Here is a 23,704-nt window from a genome sequence, read left to right as displayed (position 1 = left end):
AATATAGGCAAACAAATCCTTTAGTTAACATAACAAAACAATTTGATTAGAAAATTTGGTAATATTAATATAAAAATTTGGTTCAGTAAATAAATGTCATGCTTGGCACTAGATGTACTTCGAGCTGATTCTTGAGGCAATACTTAAAGTCAGCGGCATACGATGCTTGTTTTCCAGCTGAATTGCTAGCTGCATTAGAATCTTGCTATCGTATTGGCTGCGGTGCTGTCACTGCCAGTATCGCAGCCAATACAGTGGCAAGATTCTAATCCAGGTAGCAATCCAGCAGGAAAACAAGCATCGCAGACATCATGTCGCGCACGTTACGTTGTTTCATGCCAGAGGAAACATTCCATATCATAAGCATGCAGAGCATTTCGTATTTTCCGCCAAATCATTATTAAAAAATATTTTTCTTACTAAATTATATTATTTTCATAAATAATTAAATATTAAATTATTAACGTATTGTATTATGTATGTTATGTACATTAATATAATTATTTGCATAACATCTGGGAATGTTCAGAAAAACCTTCCAAAGTGTCCCAAATAATTATCGCTTAAAATTATCTCAAAAGCCTTTGGAAAATCTCTCTGGACATCCTCGGACGTCCTAAAAAAACAGGACGAAGAAAAGAGAACAGAGATAAAAGGATGGCAATCTTCCGTATCATTGTAAAAATCCGATGAAATGGTTTGGTCAATAGTTAAGAATATATTAATAACAATACTTTTAAAATACAATATGTAAAATTATTACTTGAACAAGATATTGATTGGGCAACAATTGAACATATTTTATTAGACACATTATAGATGAAGAGAAAAAGATGTGGAAAATTAATATATATGATAGAACGATTGACAATATATTCTCCATTAATAATTAAGAATATACTGTCGCTAATGTTCTAACACTGACAATAACTCGAAAATTTAATAAATTGGTTCTATTAATTATCTGAAGACATATAAAACTTGAAGTCGATTCTCTATCTAGATCACGAGTTATCCAATTTAATTTTGCATGAGTTCTTATGGAGTATCGCAAGTGGAAATAAATCGCTGAAATCTCTGAAATTGCTAAAAATCGCTGAAATCTATATCAATTAATCTATTTCATTTTAATTCATACTGAAATGGATTAACTGATATAGATTTTAGCGATTTTCAACGATTTCAGTTCAGATTTATTTCTACTGAGCAGCAGCATATTTCCATTTATATCAACCAAATTATAAAGTAGCAACATTGCCAATATTGTGAAACTTTATTTGTGAGTAAATAAAATATTGAACAATGTTTCTAAAAAAAAATTCATATTAATTTACTAACCCGTTCATATTAATTTACTTATCAAAATATTAACGATAAAGCAATATAAAATTCCGAATGGGATATAACCACACTTCGACTGCTCAAAATATGACAACTGCAATGTCAATAGCACGAAGTTTACATATCTTTTTGATTTTTTTACATAGCATGTGATGTTTGATATACATTAAATGTTATTAATATGTGGCACATCTTTTGTTTCTTATAATCATGTTATTAATATGTGGCACATCTTTCGTTTCTTATAATTGATTTCAAGGAAAATTCACGTCCAAAAGTTTTTTCCGACGATTACAAAAATTCATTTATAATGCCAAATATCACATTAACTGACATTATTTAAGTTTTATACACGATATGACGCGTATTTTAACTTATAAAAATATAGAATTTCATCAATTTCAAATTTGAGTAACTTTTGTTTGAAACTATATAGCTAAAATATCTTTAATATCACAGGCGAAACAAATTCTGAAATTTCTGACGATTATTAATTTCTTATGATATATAGTCAATCCCATATATAATATCGTTACCATATTCATAGTTTCTATGCAATATTTCATATTATTATGTGATATTATTATAATACTTTTATTTTCGTATATTATTTTTACTCAGTTATGTTATATTACAGTTTTTTTCCTTTTTTTAATGTTCTACTTATTATTTTGATATTATAACTTTGATTTACTTAATTTTGATTAACTTTGATTTTAACTTTGATTTTTTTTTATTATTGTATTATTTTGATTTGAGTTTTTAGGCATTTTTTAGGCATTTATTTTACCTTTAACTATATTTAACTACATTTAACTTTATTTGTCAAATTACAAATTAAAAAAATTAGATACTACAACAGTTGCAATATTCAATTATGTTGTACTATTTTATGAAATAAAAATATATTACTATTATGGATTTCATTTTTCGTATGTCATAAATATTCAGCTGTATAATTTAAATATATTGATATTACAATGATTTCAATTTAATATCATATTAAAATATTAAAATTATTTCATCCGCTCAATTTTCTAAGCTTGAGCGTATCGTATACGATAATGGGTGCAGCCCCATTTTGCCCGTTATATCACCTCCTATGCGCAGACAGACGTCATTCTCTCGTTGAACAGAATATAATAAAATATTACTTGTTTCGTTAATATTATTATTAATAATATTATAAAATAATAAAATTATTTTGAATTATATTGTTGTTAATATTTACTAAAACACTGTTAATACTATATTATTTTTACATTGCTGAGAAAGTTCGTAAAACAACTAAGGTAATAGCAGATTCAATTAATTCTTTTCTTGGTTTTACAATCTTCAATTGCCAAATTGGAAAAAATATTTGTTCCCTTTGAAATTGAAAAAAATATCTGTAAAGAAAACATTTCGTTCACATCAAGAAATAAAAAACGAGATGCATTTTAAAAATTATATTAAAATAAATTTTTAATTTGCTTTCCTCAAGTGTTTTTTCTTAGTTTCAAAACTTTCTTTAGTAAAAGTGTATGTATTTTAAACTTATAAATAAATAAACAATTATTTCATGACATATATAATTCATGTAACATTAATTATATTGTACATACATATATATATAATTCATATAACATTAGTTATATTTACATAATTATATGTATATAAGAAATATTATCTATTCAGGATTTTTCTGCAGATATATCCATTTTGGAGTGTCTCTAAGAAAATACAATCAAGAATTAGAAGAACCCTCTAGTAACGACGTCTTGATAAAGACGGAGGGAACATTCTAGAAAATTGTAGACAGACTATATCGAAGGCAAAGAATAATAAAGTCAATTACTGTTAACGAGATAACATCGCGATCATTCAATTGAGAATCCCCTATTGGTAGTGCACGCACGTGTATTCATTGCCGGTATTGTGCAAGCACAGCATATCCGAAAGGGCGCGCATCGTTGCATTCGTAGAATTCTGCGCTCTGTAATTAGGCTAATTATTAGCTGACGTTTTCAAACCCACTGGTCAAATGCCGGAACAGCAATTTGCCCGAATGCTCTATGGGCTTTCTCCGTTAAGTTGATCTTTCTTTAATTCGCGGTTGTTTAAAAAAAAAATAAAGTGATGAATATACAGACAACATAAGTATATAGTATATTCCGATCGGTAGAGGAGACCGGAGACAAAAGTAACACGAGACACAATAGTAACATCGTTAATATTTCTTAAACTATAATAGGTATGTACATGCGGCTGCATGGTACAATTCTGTAGACAGATCGGCATTGAATCGTTCGTGCTGGTTCTCGCGGAACGTGCACGAATGCAGGAGCAGAAATTACTTTTTTCATGCATCAAGTTTTATTGCGTGCACAAAATCTAAAATATTTTTTTTCTTTATAATGTATTATCATGATATGTTTTAATAATTATCTATGTTGATAGTTGAACATTTGGGTTAATTTTTATCTAGGTTTTTATTTTTAAAATTTATTATAAATCATAAAATATCATTAGGAGACAATAGTAACATCAATGTCTAGGGACAGTTGTAACATTACAATTATCCCCAAACTTACTTGATTTTATTTTAGTATTGTTTGTACAATATTATTTGTATTTTTCTTCATAACATCCTATTTATAAGGAAACACAAGACAGATAAAAAGAACTATATAAAAGAAGTGTCTTTATACAAACATTTAAAGAAGTTATAAAGAATCAGTTATTCATTCGTGCAAGAAAGAATATAACTTATGTAGTAGTGTTATGTACCTTTGGCAAATGTGCAAATACAATTATCCTCTTCTACTGTTATAATCGTTACTATCGTCCCCCCAGGGACGATATGGTTGTAACAAAATTCTTCATGGTCTTTAAACAAACATAACTTCTTTTCTAATTACATAAAATAAACCAAAGAAAATTTTGTAGCTAAATAATTTCTATATCTAAAGATAATTTGTTTAATGTATTATATTTTAACTGTTACAACACTTCAAAGTCAAAATGTTTTGTTCCCGGTCTCCCCTACATGAGCACGTTATATCTATTATATTGATTCATTTTCTAACTTATCTATTTAAAAGAAAAATTAGCTATAATCTCTACTTTTATATGTGTTTATTAAATGACCTAATTTTGATCTAAAAAAATCCTAATTTTCGTCTTCTCAATAATTTAATGTGGAAATGACGGAGAATAACTCAAGCAATTTGGCGCAGAACACTCTGTATAATGATGTAATATAAGACAAAGGAAAATAACATAGGGACAATAGAAATGCAAACGATTGCAAAAGCGCGCGTCCGAGAAAGTGCTTTTCTGCCGTTATTCCGCGCACGCGTTGCGGGTCGCGGGAGTCACAGGTCGCGTGTTATACGCACCGACTTCGGCATGTTGCACGGAGAATTCCAACATGGTCCACTGGGAGGTATCACTGACAACAATACCAATTCTTGACCAATTCTTCACAGGTGAAATGTATTATCAGGATTTCGGAAAGTCCGGTAGGTCAATTAATCATTTTGATGGTCACTCACGTTTTCAAACTCGATTAGATGAAATGAAACTATTGATACAATTCGGATTTCCGATGTTAGTTGCGTATACATATGAATATTTGAGTAATTTCGAAGGAAAAAGAAAAGAATGTGTCCGCCTGGAAAATGAAATGACCTTCAGGTTTTAGAAAATTATTGACCAAAAAAGTGACAATTTTACAAGCCTGAGTTTTTGAAAATTTAAGACTTACGAAGATTTTTTTTTAAGAGCTAGAAGTTTTAATTCAAAAATATTTATACAAAGTTTGACAATTTATCGAAATCGGTAAAAGGATCGTGAAGATTCGAGACTCTTAGAAAAATCTTGATTTCCAATAGAAATTTGAAAATATTTCCGAGTATTAGGAGTATTAGGAGAGATGTATGGATTCGAGGAATTTGCAATAGAAATTAGGCCCTTGAAGAGATTAAGTTAAGTTAGGTGTAGGAAAGGTATAATCTAGAGAATTTGAGTATGTATAAGTAACGCAGTTAGAATCAAAGTCATTCGAGGAAAATCTTTTGTCGTAAAAAGTGTTCACTAAACTGTCAATGACAACTCAATCTTTACATTTACCACGTATTGCACTAATTACACGTTTTTCATAAGTCTCGCTAAACTCCAACGTAACGTGGAGTTGCTCTTGACGCGCCCTTCGTCAAGGGCGACAGAGAGAAAATCTCAAGGCAACTCCGTCCGTAAGGCTTCAGTCGACGGATTGTTACAGTACAGGTACAGTCGCAGGTTCCGACTTGCGTGATGCGCGGAACGGAAAGATCTGAAGATTGACGTTTATGTTCTTTTCAAAGGTGCAATTCTGCTCGCTCATTCGTTTGCGCCCGCGCACGTTTGGTGCTAAGATGGCGACGGTCGAGTTTCCGTGTTACGCGGAAGAGGGACAGATTCACAGCGTACGGTACGCGGCAGCGGCAGAGAGGACACTCCGGTAGAAAGCGTTCGAAGCGCACTAATACGTTCCGACGACCGTGCAAAGCCGAGCCGATCCCACAAGCGAGTCGTCTTCGCGCGATACTTGCCCCGAAGTAACGGAGCGAGCTGATTGCCAAAGAGAGCAACGGAGAGAGAGAAAGAAAGAGAGAAAGAGAGAGAGAGAGAGAGAGAGAGAGAGAGAGAGAGAGAGAGAGAGAAGAAGAAGGAAGGAGAAAGGCTAAGTTACGCGGAGAAGGGAGCAGATATACTTTTCACCTTCGACGAGTACGAGTGACTGAGTGGAGCGAAGTAAGAAAAGATCTGCCAGTGGGAAATCTAACGAGGAGTTAATGAGCGTGTTATATGAGGATTGATGTTTTATTGATCAGCGAGACACTGAAAGAAACTGCATATAGCACAGAAGCTAGCAGCAATATTGCTGCAACATTTGTAACTGTAATATATCTGGAACGTAGTGTTGCTGTAATATTGCTGGAAATAAACTAGATTGATCTATGCTGTATGGGAAAGTTGATCGAGTTAAGAGCATCCTAAAGTTGTCTGTTTTATCACTTGCTACAAAAATCTTCAAATTGACTTTACAGTAAAATTTTTTTTATTGGATTGAAATACGCACAAAAAACACGCGAAGTACTAGGTTTCACGAGAAAATAAAAAAAGAATTACAAGAGTCGTTTGAAAAGTTTTGAGTCTCAACATGAAGATGGTATTACTCGTCAAAACCATTCTGGTATTACAATTGTACATGTTTTGAAAGATACCTGTGAAAATTGTAACCATTGTAGACGTTCAGTTGTTGTTTGATAGTCATTTGTGCCAATCGATGTCAGTATTTTTGTAAAAATGGAAAAAATCGAATATCGACAATCGTTATAACAAAAATTTACAAATTGCGGTTCGAATTAATTAACTATCCACCGTATTCACCAGATCTGATCGCAACTTTTTCCTGTTTCCTAGGATCAAAGTTAGGTTTGGAGGACACAGATTTTTGTCTAACAAAAACACTGACATCGATTGGCAAACAACAACTGAGCGCCCAAAATAACTTCAATTTTCACAGGTACCTTACAAAACATGTACGATTATAATACCAGAATGATTTTGACGAGTAATGTCATATTAAGACTCAAACTATCCTCGTACAAAATACATTTTATCATTATCTTTGACTCGTACAGTTGACGTCTAAATAATATAAAAATTTTATAATTCATCTTGAAAATAAGTCTGCATCGCACTTTAGATTACTTGAACAAACAATGTACTCTATGGAATTAAGCCAAAAAAAAATTCACTTAAACAGTAATTACATGTATATATATTCTTAGCGAAGATTTAGAATGATAAACGGAGCAGTAATTGTTTCTATCAGTCTATCTATGTGCTCGATTTTGCAAAAAATAATGCTACAACATGTTAGATAAGAACAGATATACACGTTTGAGTGAGATAAGGCCACAGTACACACTTTTGCATAATGCATAACGTATAGTACATAAACAAATCAACCAATCAGAGTTCTTCCTTTTCTCCATTTCAGGGAAAAGAAAAATTTTAATTAATAGATTTTCTTATGCATTATGTATTATGCGTTATGCATAAAAATCTGTGCCGCGACCAATAGAACTAGTAAGGGCCATGACACACAAATTGCAAGCAAATTGACCAATCACAGTAAAGTTCGCAAGATCATAACGTAAGCAGTCCAACATGTTGATTTTTTTAATGCTTACGTCTTACTGCCTGAAGTTTTTGTGTACTATAGTCCTAAAAAACTGAATGAAAGATATCACTATTATATATTTTTAGATATTTTTAGTTTGGAATTAAAGAGTTTGTTTTATTAACATTAATTAAGTTCAGCCTTGCTTTCTTTAGAATCTTCTTAAAACTGAATTTATTCATATATGTACGCGACTTCTCCGTTCTGACTGCGATATTTCGGATATTTTGAGCGACAGTGATAATTTATGACAAGAAGCGGAAAATAACAGAACTAGCTCTTAAGTCTCTTATCGAATCAATTTTCGACTATTTTAAGACGGAGGATCCGATAATAATTATTGAGATATTTGCGGAAGCGAAGTAGAGTGAAAAAAGTATTTTCGAGAAGAATTTAAAAGATATAGTAAGGAAAAAATTGAATTAAAAATTCCGAAGAGACCTGAAAAGATATACGTCTGAAAATTGATCGATCGGGATATGCTGAAGAGGCGCGTGTTTACTAAAATTCTATATATCTACGTGATTAATATAATCTGCGATAAAAGGTTCGAAAACAACGTCCATCCGTGAAGGATTTCCGATAATTGTTATTTACGTTCTTTCGATAATAATTTTTTTTTGTAATCATTGTTTCAATTAATTCTCTGCATTCCTCAATGAATGTCAATTAATAGATTGACACACTAAGGACACTTAAAAATGTTCAAAGACACTCCGGATAAGAAACTTTTTTTCAGGCTCTTTCAAGATAATTGATTATTTGGAAATTTTATGGAAATCTTCCAAACTCTTTTAAGAATTGATTAAAGATTTTCAAAATATTTATAAAATATTTGAGGATTTTAAAAAGTCTCTGAATAACTTTAATATGTTTATTAAAATATTCAAAATTTTTTAATTTTCGAGAAAATCATAAATTTTGGATCATATAAAATTATATAAAATTATATACACAATTTTTATAATTTTTTTTATAATTATATATAATTTTATATAATTATATATATAAAACATTTTTTCCCGGGATGTCTAGTTTATTTTAAAGTTAAAAAATTTAAAAAATTTTAAACTAAAAACCAAGTAAATAATTCGAAAATTGTGAAACTATCAATAGAAATGTTTAAAAAATTGTTTATTAAAAATTAAAAGAAAGCGATGAAATTAGCAAATATAAAAGTAATTATCTAAAAATTTTTAAATGATTTAAAATATATGACATTAAATAATAAACAGATTTTTATCCTGAAATCAAAGCGAAAAATAATAATTATAAATTTCTTAAAGTGGGCTTTAGAATCTCGATAACGTTTCTATGGACATTCGAAAATATTTATTAGAATGATCATCAACTTTTCGTTCTTGGAAAAAGTCGGACGATGTCTGGAAATCCCACGACTACTAACTTGAGATAATAATCGATAACATTCTATGCGTTATCATTAAAATAATCGTGCCCCCTGTCCATTGATATCAATTAATTATTCGACCGGACGCGAAAATTATCGGTGACATATCAGTTCCGTTTGAGCGGCAAGCACGCAACATTCGTAATCGAAGCGTGATGAATGCCGAACGGAAGCAGGAAGAAAAGTCGATACGCTCGTCATTACAGTCAATATAGAATAATAAGCGATTGTTTCCTATCGCGAGAGTCAGTCGATTTCCAATTATGAGGACGTTATATGAAGGACACCACTTTGGCCAAAGTCGTGCCCTTGTCGCGATCAAATTCTCAATTATATCGCAATGAGTGATTGTGCAAGTTTCGTTTCCTTTCTCCGTTTTCATCGCGTATATAAATTGATGTCTGACACAAAACGAGTCTGATGTCTGATACGACATAAGAATATGCCGAGATATTGAATTGTAAATTTATCAAGAAAACTAATTAGAATGAAATAGAAATAATAATAATTATGAAATAGTAATAATTTCTTTGCTCAACATAAAATCATTTTAGAATCATCTCATATACGAATGAAATATATTAATTGTTAAAAGTGGAAACAGGGCTACTAGGAATCGAGTTATTTGTACGCTATAAATTATAATAGGGGTTTGCATTAAAAGCCACTGTTCACGTTTAGATGGCAGTAACTGCGTATGCTATGGTCAGAGACATCTGCTACTTATATCATTTTTAAATGTGAACATTTCCTACTAAAATTCAGTCAACAGACGTCATCCTTGTTTACATATGTACTTTTCTATAACTGAATTAAAATGGAACGTGATAAGTTGTTTTTCCGATGTGTACTTTTACACTATTTTGATTTGAAAAAAAGTGCAGCTGAAACTCATCGATTGCTTGCGGAAATTTATGGTGAATCTGCTCCATCGGAAACAGTATGTAGAGACTGGTTTCGACGATTCAAAAGTGGTGATTGTGACGTTCACGACAAACAACGAACAGGTCAACCGAAAAAATTCGAAGATGAACAACTGCAAGCTCTATTGGAAGAAAATCCAGCTCAAACACTCAAAGAATTGTCTCAACAACTGAAAGTCGATAAATCAACTATTTTTCAAGCTATGGGAAAGATTCAGAAAGAAGGAAAATGGCAGCCACATGAATTGACCGAAAATGCCATTGCCAACCGTTTAAACATCTCAATTTCTTTGCTTGCAAAGCATAACAAGAAGAGTTTCTTGTGGCGTATCGTGACCGGCGATGAAAAATGGATCTTTTTCAACAACCCAAAACGCAAAGAATCATGGATTGATCCTGGCCAACCATCAATATCGACTCCAAAGCGAAATATCCACGGTCACAAAGCAATGCTCTGTATTTGGTGGGATATGGAAGGTGTCGTGTATTATGAGCTGCTTAAACCGAACGAAACAATCACCACCGAGCGTTCATCAACAACAATTGGAATGTTTGAATGATAATTTGATGCAAAAACGACTATCAATTGCATCAAATCGTCGAAAGGTGATTTTACTCCATGATAACGCTCGGCCGCATGTTGCTATAATCGTGAAACAAACACTGATGGATCTCGAATGGGAAGTTCTCCCGCACCCAGCGTATTCTCCGGACTTAGCACCAAGCGATTATCATCTGTTCCGATCGATGCAACATGCTCTAGAAGATACACACTTCCATAATTATAGCGAAGTCGAAAATTGGGTTGCTTAATGGATTGACTCAAAAGACAGACTATTCTTTCGTCGTGGAATTCAACTTCTGCCTGAAAAGTGGCAAAAAGTCCATAGCTTCCGAGGGAAAATACTTTGATTGAGGTATTCATATATTTTGTTATTGAAATAAGTGCTCAAATATAAAGAAAAAACAGCGGCTTTTAATGCAAACCCCTAATAATATTTTATTAGGTTAATATTGACATGATTGTTATGATTGTTTAATAAAAATCAATAACATCACAAAACCATGAAAGATCAATGTCATCGTATATGACAAAAAGTGTTTCGGCTATTTTCTAGCCTTTTACAGTATATATGAAAACAATCGTTGTAGACAATTATAATCCCTCATAACTAAACCTTCTCTTAAACGAGAAGTCTTTATCCCATGATCAGTTTGAAAGCTGGATGATGGTTATTCTAAGTTTAGTTTTTTCCTTTAAATAATATTAATCTATTAGATAATAATAACAAATTACAATGAGATAAATAAAACGGTATGATCAACTAGGGCACGTGGGCGAATATGTAAAGATCATAATAAAATTCATTCTTTAGATTTAACGTAAAGTATCGATTTCATAACCACAAACATCGGGAATTTTGATCTAACGGTTATATGTCAGCAAGTACCAGTAAAATAAAGACTGCAGCTTCGGAATGCAATGGAATGATCAAAGTTAAACAAATCTGACATAAACAATTATTGACTATCTAGATAACATTGATATGATTAAGCAATTCTTCTATATTTGTATTTAAATTTCTTTTGTCGTTTTATATTGCCTAATCATTTCGGAAATTAATCGTTTTTTGTAACTTTGCTCAATATCCAAAACTTCAACCTCATCCATTTAAATTCATGTCCATAGCGCAACTTGTGATCTCTGTAACAACAGAATGCGTAGATGTCTTTCTCCTTATATGATTTTTATGTTCAGAAATACGGGTCATCAATTGTTTTCTGGTTTGTTCAATATACGTGGCGTTATGGTGGAAGAATACATAATGTGCTACGAGCATTATGCGCACTGTTACATCTTGTCTTCTTCTTCATAGTCTTTGTGAGCTTAGAATGCTAGAAAATAATTGAGACACACGTTTTGTTATACGACAACATTGGTCCTTCATGATTTTTATTACGTGACGTGTTAGATGAAATCTAAATTATCTTTTCATTGTATTAATTACCATATTATGCTAATCCGAGATGTAACTTCAGCATCATATGCAATGATTGCGACGCTTTAATATTATTTTGTACGAATAAATTATCATTAATCAATGATAATGCCGTTTAATATTAAAGATTAAAGAACAAAGCTTGATAAGTAAATAGATAACACAACTTTGTTTTTCAATCTGCCTTAAGTATTTATCTTCTTGTCGACGGAAGCAAACTCAAATCAGTCAAGCAAAAAAAAATCACATCTTTGTTTTTCATACAGTTGTAGCTTGATTGTTGAGTGAATATTTCAAATAAATTTGACGCAAAATATTAAAAACAATGATACATCCGTTACTTTATGTAATAATTCCATAAAAACTATTTCAAAGTTATAATCGGCTGTTTTTACACAATTTTTAGATTGATCCTAAATTGCAATTTACGATGCGAATTAAATTTGTCGAAATAAAAATCTATCAATACATCGTCTTAACTTGCAGAGATTATTATCAGAATACTAATCGCAAGTAATCCCTGTATTTTTACATTATGCTTCAAAATATTTCTGTCTTAAAATATTCTAAAATTTCAACTTTAAGGAATTCTCAAATTTCTACATCATGCTTTGAAATACATTGATGTTTGAAATATTAAAAAATCTTAGCTTTTAAAGTTCTGAAATTCTATGTTACTGTCGGATATTCATGAATCAAAGTTGAACTTTGATTGCATGGATGCGTATTCTATTTTTAGATCTTGGATACTACTTTATAAACTCAAACGATGCTTTAAGCAACTTATCAGCGTATGCACGTGATACCTATGCGGGCGCGCGCGCAAAAATAACTGTCTAACCGTTCAAACGTAGAATGCCACGCACGCATATTTCCTGCTTTATGTATCCCGAGGCGCTCCTCATTGACGACGTAAACCATATTTGTATTTGCGATAATGACGACCTCGGGAAGGCCTCGTCGTCGACCTCTTCCTCTCCCGATCTCAGATCTCGTAACTCTCACGTGAAACATTCCCGACTATTTAATTTTTTCAAACGAAGTATCGCTCTTGAGAATTGCGATGATGTACACAGACTTTGTTTCCGGTATTAATGACACTGCAATTTTAATTCAGTCATACGGGTTATTATTGACTTCAGTATAGATATGAGATTAAGCTTCGCTTTTATATTTATGTAGATTTTGCTTTCGTCTGAACAAAGTGACTACTTTTTGTTCAAAAGCTATCAAAATATCGAACTATAAAATTTTTAATGTATTTTGAGATATTTTATATACATATATATAGGTCTTTATATATATTAAATATGTTTCTGTTATTCAATATAGAAAAATTGCAAATTTTATAGAATATAAATATATAATGTAGTTAAAATTTTTTGAAAAACTTAAATTACTTAAAGATTTTACTTGCACAGCAAAAATAGAAGAAATTAAAATAAGATATAAGTTTAAGAAACTTTTCATGTTCTGGTCAGAGCTTCTTATTTAATTGAAAACAATATTTAATTAAGAAAAATATTAATTAAGATGTCTGCTGTCGCATCTATGCAAATAACATTATGATATTAATAGAATGATGAAATTAATATTTAATTACATTAATTTTTTTCTTATTGATTGTTATCTATGCGATTTCTAGGAATCGTTTTTGCTGTAGAATGCGGCAATAAAACAAGACGTAAGTCAAACATAATTTGTTGGTATACCACTGCCAATCAGTATGAGTGAGTGATAATGCGCGAGCGAAGCTAACGAGAGATAAGGTATCGTGAATGTTAAACTAAAAATCGAACAGACACGAAACTATATATATATTATATATATATACATATATATAATACATATATATATATATATATATATGTATATGTATATATGTATGTATGTACATATTTACACGACAAGACAATACAAACAAACAGCTTTATTGATGGCAGGAAAGAGATTTTTTATCATAAAATTTTAATTTGGATCGATTAATGTAGTGTAATTGTTTCCATAACAATAATCGTAACACAAAGATTGTAAATTTTTGTTATTCGAGAAAAAAACAAATGTACGAAAATATAAAAACATACACATGGGGAGACCGAGAACAAAAGTAATTTTTTATATATGTATTAGCTATCACTTCCTTTTTAGAAGTATGAAAAAGTTATTCATATCTTAAGAAACTCTCATTATTACTCTATTATTGCATCTGTATTTAAGCCTCAAGTGATATATATTTTAAAAGATATATTGGTTTTTGGCAATTACGCCAATTGTTACTTTTCCTAAGGGTCTAGGACGAAAATAACACACTATAGGAATAAAAGTAACATTTCTTATTTTCAAGAAAATACATTAAAAATATATTTTTTACATAAAATAAGGGATACTTTTTTTTATATAAAATAATTGTTATAACAAAACAATTTTTATATAACTTGAAAAACATAAATTATCTTCATTAGGCAACAAAATAATTATAGAATCTCAAACAATTATCGTTAATATCACAAATAGCTTTATACTTTTTTAATAATCATTTGCCTACGTATGTAAAGAAAAAGATGTCGGCTTTTACTCTGAATCAAAATTGTGCCACATATAATTAGAATTACCTTTAGTGCATTCATAATGATATGGACTAATTCTCTATGCATTGAATCCACTTCTCTCCAGAGCCTATATTTTGTAACTATTTTATACGCCTACCGACAGTTGTCGGTGCGCAGATATTTTATATGATGAAAAAGCTGCGCAACGACACCGACAACTGTCGGTAGGCGTATAAAACAGTTACAGAATCGCACCCCAGGATGATTTTTAAGGAAGGAATCTAAAGAAACCAAGCAAATTCAGTTGTTTTTGCTTGAAGAGTTATCGCTTTCTTCTTTATCTTCCTCTGTCTTTTATTGTTTCCTTGTGCTTATCTTTTCCTTTAACTTTACCTTCGTCCATTTTTTTGACATAACAGCATTATAACCTAACACATTTTTTGACATAAAAGCATTATAACCTAAATGTCGCATGGAGGAACAGAATTTATGAAGAGGTTTGATGGATTAGTCGATGTGCTTGTTCTCCTGATATTTTAGATATTAATTATTTATTTTCTGTTCCTATACGAGGATTGTACTAGAACTGATCTAAACTAAACTAGTACAATCCAGAACTGACGAGTGTAAGCGTGCAGACAAGAAATAAAAAACGTTCTAGTGTAAGATAAAAATGGCATTTCATATTGTTTACATGGTTAATATTAGATTCGTGTGATGAAGATAAAAGTATTAATGTAACTCCATCATTAAGAATATTTTTAATTTAAGATAATGATGTAGATACGAAGTATTTTTGTATGTATAAGGCTTACTATCATTAGGTCTGTTTGCGTTGCGTATACTTTTTTCATCTTTTTTCTTCGCTTTCTTTCCTTTCAATGTCCAAATACACAGGATGGGGCAATAACTCTATTCACTTAGAATACGTCCGCTATTTTTAGAGATATAAAATAATATATTTATTAAAGTTGTATAATATCAAGAGAAGTATACTATTAATAATATATAGGGATATACTATTAATAATTTTTCTATGGATGAAGGCGTTTCAAAGATTTCAAGGTCACCTCTACTTTTTTAAGATACAAATGGAATTGTATGATTCTTTTTACACAATATGGTTCCTTTAATTATTCTGCATATAAAAGTATTAAGATAGTGATATACTACTTACTGCTTCACCTTGTATATCTATCTCATTTTAAGTTCAAAAATTTATAGGGATTTCGAGTAACGCGAACAAATCTATTTATATATTCTTAGTTCTCCTGTTCTTTTTAGCTGAACTTTTGCATTAGTCCATCTTTCTTCCTTTTCTTTTCAAGAAGAAGAAAAAAGATTAATTGGCAAAAGTTCAACCAAAAAGAACAGGCCTTTATCGTTTTATTACTTGCAAACTCTCGCACTATTTGTATTATAAAGTCTGTTTTCTGTAACGGAGCTAATGCTCAGCACTATTAGCAAACACTAGTGCTTGCATTGCTTTCACTGACTCCAGACTACTGTCTAGTGCAGCTAGTACAGTGAACTCGTGCACTGAGTTCTATTGCACTGGAACAAAAAACAGCGTCGCTGACATCATTTTGGGAACAAAAAATATTTTCGTGTACACTTTTGAACTAGTGTAATCAGTGTAGGAACAGAAAACAAATCTATCGTTGTGTTAAAACGAATGACATGAATTTTCCTATGAAATAAAAGGTCGTTTATTCCTGCACTGTCTGAAATGGTACACACAATACAATAAGTTAAAGTGAAACAAATGTATATTTGAAACGAATATTTATTTCATTTCAATTTAGGGAATAGATTCTAGGGTCTCTTTTACCAAACCTGATTAACGCTAATCGATGATTAACTCAATTACTACGATTGCCAACATGAGAACTAAACACAGTTTGTCTCAGAAGAAAAAGAGAGAGGAAATGTTCTGATACATTAAACTGTTGTTGAGTTCACTTCTGTGAGGTGATCGTCGATTAATTTAACCAGAGGTTGAAAGACACTCTTATTGTTTTTTTTATCCTTCTCATCATATCTGGTTCACTTTTGAACATCACATATTTCAACTCTTTCTCAAATGATAAAACAAAATAAAGAACACTGACATCATTTTGGAGAGTACCAATTTTCGAAGGTTTCGTGATCACTCGGAGATCGTTTTATTTCTATGTTTTCTTATGTATTTTTCTTCGTAGAAACCGAAAATAATCATTATAATAACGTTAGAATTAAGGAAAAATTGGTACATTGAAATAAAGTGAATAAAATTCTTATTCGCATTATAAACTTACTGTCAATTATGCCTCAATGATTTAGAAATTAATTCCAAATTGGATAAAGTGCGAGTAATATTGCACCACAAAACGTTAATTAGATTATATTTTTCATTAGGATATTTGTCATAAAAAAATTATTAATCTTGAAAAATATAAAAACTTGAAAATACGATAAAGCATCTATTATTACTTTCCAACTAATATTTTTTACGAATCATTTTGTATTTTTAGATTCGATTTATGTCGACTAGTATTGATAATTGGATAAAAGTTTTTTTTATTTAAAAAACAATGATAAATAACGAGATGTCCTCCTTCTTTTTATTCGGATTTGAGACAGGATTTGGATCTACAGTAAAGTTATATCTCCTATTTACATATTTATGTATTTACATATACATATACATATTTGCATATATACATATGTATATATTTATATTCTCGCACGCGCCCAAGCTTATACACATACGCACATATACAAATGTTTTCTTTTTTATTCATTTTTGCTCTCGAAGTCACTATCTCCAATCGGTATCCCTGCTGGAAAATAATTTTTTAAAAATTAAGCAGAAGTTCTATAATAATATTATACATGTGTAAGCTTGGGCACGTGAGAGAGTATAATATAAATATATAAATATGTATAAGTATATATATGTATATATATATATATATATATATATATATATATATATATATATATATACAGGATGTTTGATAAGTAGCGATAAAACTCTCGCATATGGTGTTAAAACTAATAATATTAAATAAAATTTATAAAAATACTGATATTTTAATTTATATGATACGTTTTTCAAATTATTACAATAATTATTTAAAAAATCGATTTCTCCGAAACTATGGGCTAATAGCTGAACACGTATCGTTTTTTTTTTCGCTCAAGGACAGCTTGTAAAAACCGCATCGAAATCCTCGACCTCATCATCTGGTGTTCCCCTTATCGAAAATTCCTCCTCAAAATGGTAGATCATTTTGCAATTGTCGCAATAATTAACAAGATATCAATTACTAAAAATCACTATTATACTAAAATATTTTAGTTTCTAATAATTTTTTACTCAAATACTATCAACTGTACTTTACAGAAAAACAGCAAGTTGTTTATTTTCTTCTCATAAAGCTTTAAGAATTTTTTCATAATTATTTATCAACTTTTTAGTATTGCATTTTCTTATTATATATACTATGGACAACCATTTTTCTAGTATGAAAAAATGCGATACTGAAAAATTCTGAAAAAATTCTCAGAACTCTATGAGAAAAAGATAAACAATTTTTGTTACTTGCTGTAAAGTTGATAGTACTTGAATAAAAAATTATTAAATTATTAAATCAATATTTGACGATTTTTAATAATTAATATCTTGTTAATTATTGTGAAAATTGTATATATATTAGGGGTTTGCATTAAAAGTTACTGTTCATGTTTAGATGACAGTAGCTGCGTATGCAATGGTCAGAGACATCTGCTACTTATATCATTTTGAAGTGTGAACATTTCCTACTAAAATTCAGTCAACAGACGTCATCCTTGGTTACATATGTGCTTTTCTATAACTGAATTAAAATGATAAGTTGTTTTTCCGATGTGTACTTCTACACTATTTTGATTTGAAAAAAAGTGCAGCTGAAATTCATCGATTGTTTGCGAAAATTTATGGTGAATCTGCTCCATCGGAAACAGTATGTAGAAACTGGTTTCGACGATTCAAAAGTGGTGATTGTGACGTTCACGACAAACAAAGCAATGCTCTGTATTTGGTGGGATATGGAGGGTGTCGTGTATTATGAGCTGCTTAAACCGAACGAAACAATCACCGCCGAGCGTTATCGACAACAATTGGAATGTTTGAATGATAATTTGATGCAAAAACGACCATCAATTGCATCAAATCATCGAAAGGTGATTTTACTCCATGATAACGCTCGGCCGCATGTTGCTATAATCGTGAAACAAACACTGATGGATCTCGAATGGGAGGTTCTCCCGCACCCAGCGTATTCTCCGGACTTAGCATCAAGCGATTATCATCTGATGTTCCGATCGATGCAACATGCTCTGGAAGATACACACTTCCATAATTATAGCGAAGTCGAAAATTGGGTTGCTGAATAGATTGATTCAAAAGACAGACCATTCTTTCGTCGTGGAATTCAACTTCTGCCTGAAAAGTGGCAAAAAGTCATAGCTTCCGAGGGAAAATACTTTGATTGAGGTATTCATATATTTTGTTATTGAAATAAGTGCTCAAATACAAAGAAAAAATAGTAACTTTTAATGCAACCCCCTAATATATATATATATATATATATATATATATATATATGTAAATATGTAAATATGTAAATATGTAAGTGATGAATATGTAAGTAAGAGAGAACTTATCACTGTCGGTCCCAAGTTCGAATAAAAAGAAAGAAGGTATCTCATCATTTATCACTGTTTTTTTAAATAAGAGAATTTTGTTGTTGCTTATTATCGATATATTGTATTATTCGATATAAATCAAATTTAAAAATACAAAATGATTCGTAAAGAGATTAGTTGAAAAGCAATAATTAATGTATTATCATATTTTCAGTTAATTAATAATCATAAGATTATTAATTTTTTTGTAACTGATGAAAAATATAATCTAATTAACATTTCGTGGTGCAATATTACTCATTTAATTCAATTTCTAAATGAGGCATAATTGACAGTGAACAATGTGAATTATAACAATGCGAATAAGAATTTTATTCGCTTTATTTCAATGTACCAATTTTTTCTGATGTCTGGCAATGATTATTTTTTATTTCTACGAAAAAAATACACAAAAAAACATATTAATAAAACGATCTCCGAGTGATCGCGAAACCTTCGAAAATTGGTACCTTTCTTTATGATAAATCATTAAAAGCTAACAAATCGGCTCCTTCAAAGATTAAGCTTATGACCATAGAGAAAGAACAGTCTTTTTTCAAAAATTTTCTATTTTTCTTATTTCTTTTCGATACAAAACTCGTGACACGTAATTTATTTGTGAACTTGTAGCACACACTGGCATCAGGCGGTATAAACAAATTATTCGAAAATTATTTTTTTTTTTATTCATCTGAATGAGACACATTCTTTGTCAAAGCGTATTGTCCCGTTTTATACTACATAATTATATATAATACAAATGTAAATAAATTTTTTATACATAGAATTTACATAAAGGTATAAAATTATACAGTGTCTGATAATTCTGCCGATAACGTTTTTGGGTAGGTAGAGTTAGTAACTAAACTGAGTTGGAAAGTTCTCTAAAGATCTGAATTCAACTGTCAGAAATATTTGAAAGATCGTGTGGACCGTTACGCTAAACACCTGTATACAATATGTATAATATACATATAAATATGCATATATATTATATATGATTTCTGAATCTTATACAATAAGTACTATTTTTCCAATTATGATCGATTAATCGATCATTAGCCGCATAATAATTAGCCAAAGACTTCACAGAAGGTCAAAGCTTATACGATCAAATATCAAAAACTGTGAATAAAGTTCTTGATAGCATCAACAATAAGAAAAGCGAAATGTATTGTTAAATCTCGTAGATCGTTGACATTCAATTTAGCAATTATAAATTGCAATAGATATTTAAAGAGAATTATATTAAACGTATTGTAAACCTTCGTCATTACTGCTGGTTTTAATTCTTGTAAAATATAAATTTTATCCACTATTTTGATCGAATGCAGTGTCAAATCGCACTGCCCAAAATTTCAGTGCAATAAGGTTTGCTCTCATTCAGTTTATTCCGTTTCACCGAATATAAATGTAGCATTACACTAACGTGCAATTTTTACTCGAATACAACATAAAACTTATATGGTAAGAATGCAATCTAACCGAGTGTGAAGATTTCTTAACATTGTAATGATCGAATGTGTAATACCAAAAAAGTTTATACTTAGTGCATACTAGTACAAATTATCGAATTCATTATCAATTTCTATTTTTATTCCATGTGAAACATGAAAGTTTAATCGAATTATAAATTTTGATGACACTATGTCAAGAAATATATATGAATGTCTTGCATATGTATCACTATTTTTCAATCGATAACGCTTTGTGTAATTTGTAAAGATATGAGATTATGGCATCTTAAAATCTCGTTTCCAAAGACGAGCAAACAAAAGCAAACAATTTGAAGTAGTTTATCGCGTCAAAAGCATAGAGACATTGATATGTCGCAACTCGTCTGTAATTTGTTCGTAAGTACCATATTCTATGTTATTTATTAAAATCTTATCAGTAGATATAAATTTAGAAGCAGAAGGTATGCTATTATCCAACTAAATCGTAACTTTTATTTCATATTGTACAAATAAAAGAAGTAAAAAATTTCATCATGATATCTTTAACACATGATCATTATTTTAATCATGATCGTTCGTCGAAATTCTTTTAGGATTCTATTAAGAGAAAAAAGCATCGAAAGTGATTTTGTAAATTACCTCATAAAAAGAAAAAAGAACAGAAAGAGATAGATATAGAGAGAGAGAGAGAGAAAGAGAGAAAGAGAAAAAAGAAATTTAATTTATTGTTATGAACTTATAATAGAATATCCTCTAATAATTTATTATTTAAATTGCTTCGTAAAAAAAAAGAACAGAAAGAGAGATAGAGAGAGAAATTTTATTTATTTATTTATTAATTTAGGATATAATCTAGTAATTTAATTATAATTACACAGATTTATATCTTAAAATTACACAGATTTTTTTACAAAAAAAAGATACGTATATCAAGATTTAATTCTTTTACCAAATTAAATAAATCTAAGAAAGAGAGCTGAAAATGCAAGCTTAATGGACCAGTATGGTAGACACTACGCTTACCAAGAATGATTAACTGATTTCCCATTAATGAAAAATTTGATAAAAACACTGATCAACCGGTTTCGATTATAGCTGGTTTTTACAAGGATTATTTCACTCTCCAAACATAATATCATTACTCGACTCTCGTTGACTCGATTTGACTCCTTATTTTCACTAACCTCTACTGATTCCTCGCACTATTTGTACTCGCACCGACTCGCTGAGACACTGTGACTCGTGAAACGCTCCTTAGGTTTTTACAATTTAATAAAATATATGTTTCAATGTTAAAATTGTTTAGATAATTAATTCTTTTATATTAGACATGTCTTTGATCTATAAATTCTTTTTTTAAGATAATTATTCATCTACTCAAGACCGAATATCTGATTGTTTCTAGAAATTATTTCTACAAATCATAAATACTTTTATTTCTCACAACGTAAACAAGAATGGAGGGAAAAATAAATATATCAAAAATGAATATAAAATAAAAGAAAATAATAATGGAGCTCGGATTTAATTAAATTCTTGATTAATTACTTTGCATCGTGGTGAAGTTTTCATGATAGCATTAACAACGAGAAAAGCAAAACGTGTCACTAAATGAATCACGATTTCGTTTTTGTTGCTATGACAATAGACAACAATATATTAGGATACTTGACACATGATTGGGATACACTTGATGAATACGAATGCTTCTCTCTCTCTTTCTTTTCTTACGTCAAACAAAATCGCCTATTTACTCAACGTTTCATATCTCTCTCTCCCTCTCTCTCCCTCTCTCCCTCTCTCCCTCTCTCTCCCTTTCTTCCCCCTCTCCCTCTTCCTCTCTCTCCCCTCCCTCCTCTCTTTCTCTTTCTCTCTTTCTCACTTTTAGTTTCTCTACTACTAATCTATAGATTACTATTGTATTTCGTAAGTACAGATTGCACAACTTTTATACGAAGCAAATATTGTCACGATGTGATAGCTCTAGATACGTATTAATGCGTATACCATAATTCTGAAAAAGAATATTTGAATCTATAAAATAAGAAAAACGTAATTGTTATACAAAAATTATACGGTTTGATTAGTACAGACGGCTTTATATAGGATCTCCTCGAGGTGGAGTTTATGCCACCAGAAATTTTCCAGAATGAAAATTGAATGGCTTTATGAATACTTTAGAACTATAATATAAAAATTTATTTAATTATTTATTATTAAAAATATTTAATTATTTATAATAAAAATTATTTTTTATTTTAATTCTAAAGTATTCTTGAAGCCATTCAATTTTCGTTATAGAAAAATTTTGTGCCTCTTATAGTTTTGATATTCACTTCGAAAGAAAAAAACTGATTTTTTTCGGGGGGATATTTCACTCCCTAAACCTCGAGATAAGCATAAAAAGAATATGTGTCTAATATTTTTTCGTGTTCTACAACACATCCAAAGCTCATTATTAAAATCAGTGATGGTCAATTCTGACAGTTCCTTTATTAATCCAATATGGCACTCTAGAGCTGTCAAGTCGTGACAATATTTGCTTCATACGAAAGCTGTGCAATCTGTACTTGCAAAATAGTAGTTTACAGATTAGTAGTTTGTACGAAGAAACATGGAGTTCTTAAAACTGGACTTAGATCTAATTAAAACGTCATTATTATACGAAAATTTATGTATGTATGAATTGTGTGAGCTATTGATGTAATATGTATCATTGACATAAATGGTCTGTGTAAAAGTTCTATTTACGTAACAACTATAATCTTTAGGATATATCCCCTTAACTTTCATAAGTTTTCACGTAGCTACATTTTATGAGTTTTCGCTTGGATTTCATATTTAATTATTATTTATATTTAAAAATATATGTACCTAAAATTTAACGCATTTATTGTCTTTTCATGTCAATTTTAAATCGCATAAAATGGACAATTGAAATGATTGAAATGATCAATAGAATCATAGTAAAACAGAAACTTGAAATATAGAAACTGGGTCGTAGTAAAACGTAAATTGTCTAATGTTTTACAATATGGAAATTACGATTTCATGAAAAATATAATGCAATATTTGTAAAAATGTACATTAACTTAAATAAGG

General features: G+C 30.2%; 1 protein-coding gene across 23 annotated transcripts in view; it reads right to left on the bottom strand.

Moving 5' to 3' along the window:
- Window positions 1-23,704, bottom strand: part of LOC105147059 (uncharacterized) — a 124,202-nt gene that overhangs the window by 77,020 nt on the left and 23,478 nt on the right. For 2 of the 23 annotated variants that reach the window (XM_011057789.2, XM_087413434.1), the window contains exon 1: window positions 4,722-5,861. The exons of 19 other annotated variants lie outside the window; for them this stretch is intronic. In XM_011057789.2, coding sequence (XP_011056091.2) covers window positions 4,722-4,755 — 34 coding nt within the window. In that variant the 5' untranslated portion in view covers window positions 4,756-5,861. Of the gene's footprint in view, window positions 1-4,721; window positions 5,862-23,704 lie in introns of those variants that run through there. 2 more of the 23 variants (XM_087413432.1, XM_087413433.1) reach the window with 2 other exon arrangements.

This window comes from Acromyrmex echinatior, chromosome 14, assembly GCF_024713525.1.
Source record: "Acromyrmex echinatior isolate Ae372 chromosome 14, ASM2471352v2, whole genome shotgun sequence".
In the NCBI taxonomy this organism is placed as follows: domain Eukaryota; kingdom Metazoa; phylum Arthropoda; class Insecta; order Hymenoptera; family Formicidae; genus Acromyrmex; species Acromyrmex echinatior.
This window is presented reverse-complemented; position numbering and strand designations above follow the sequence as displayed.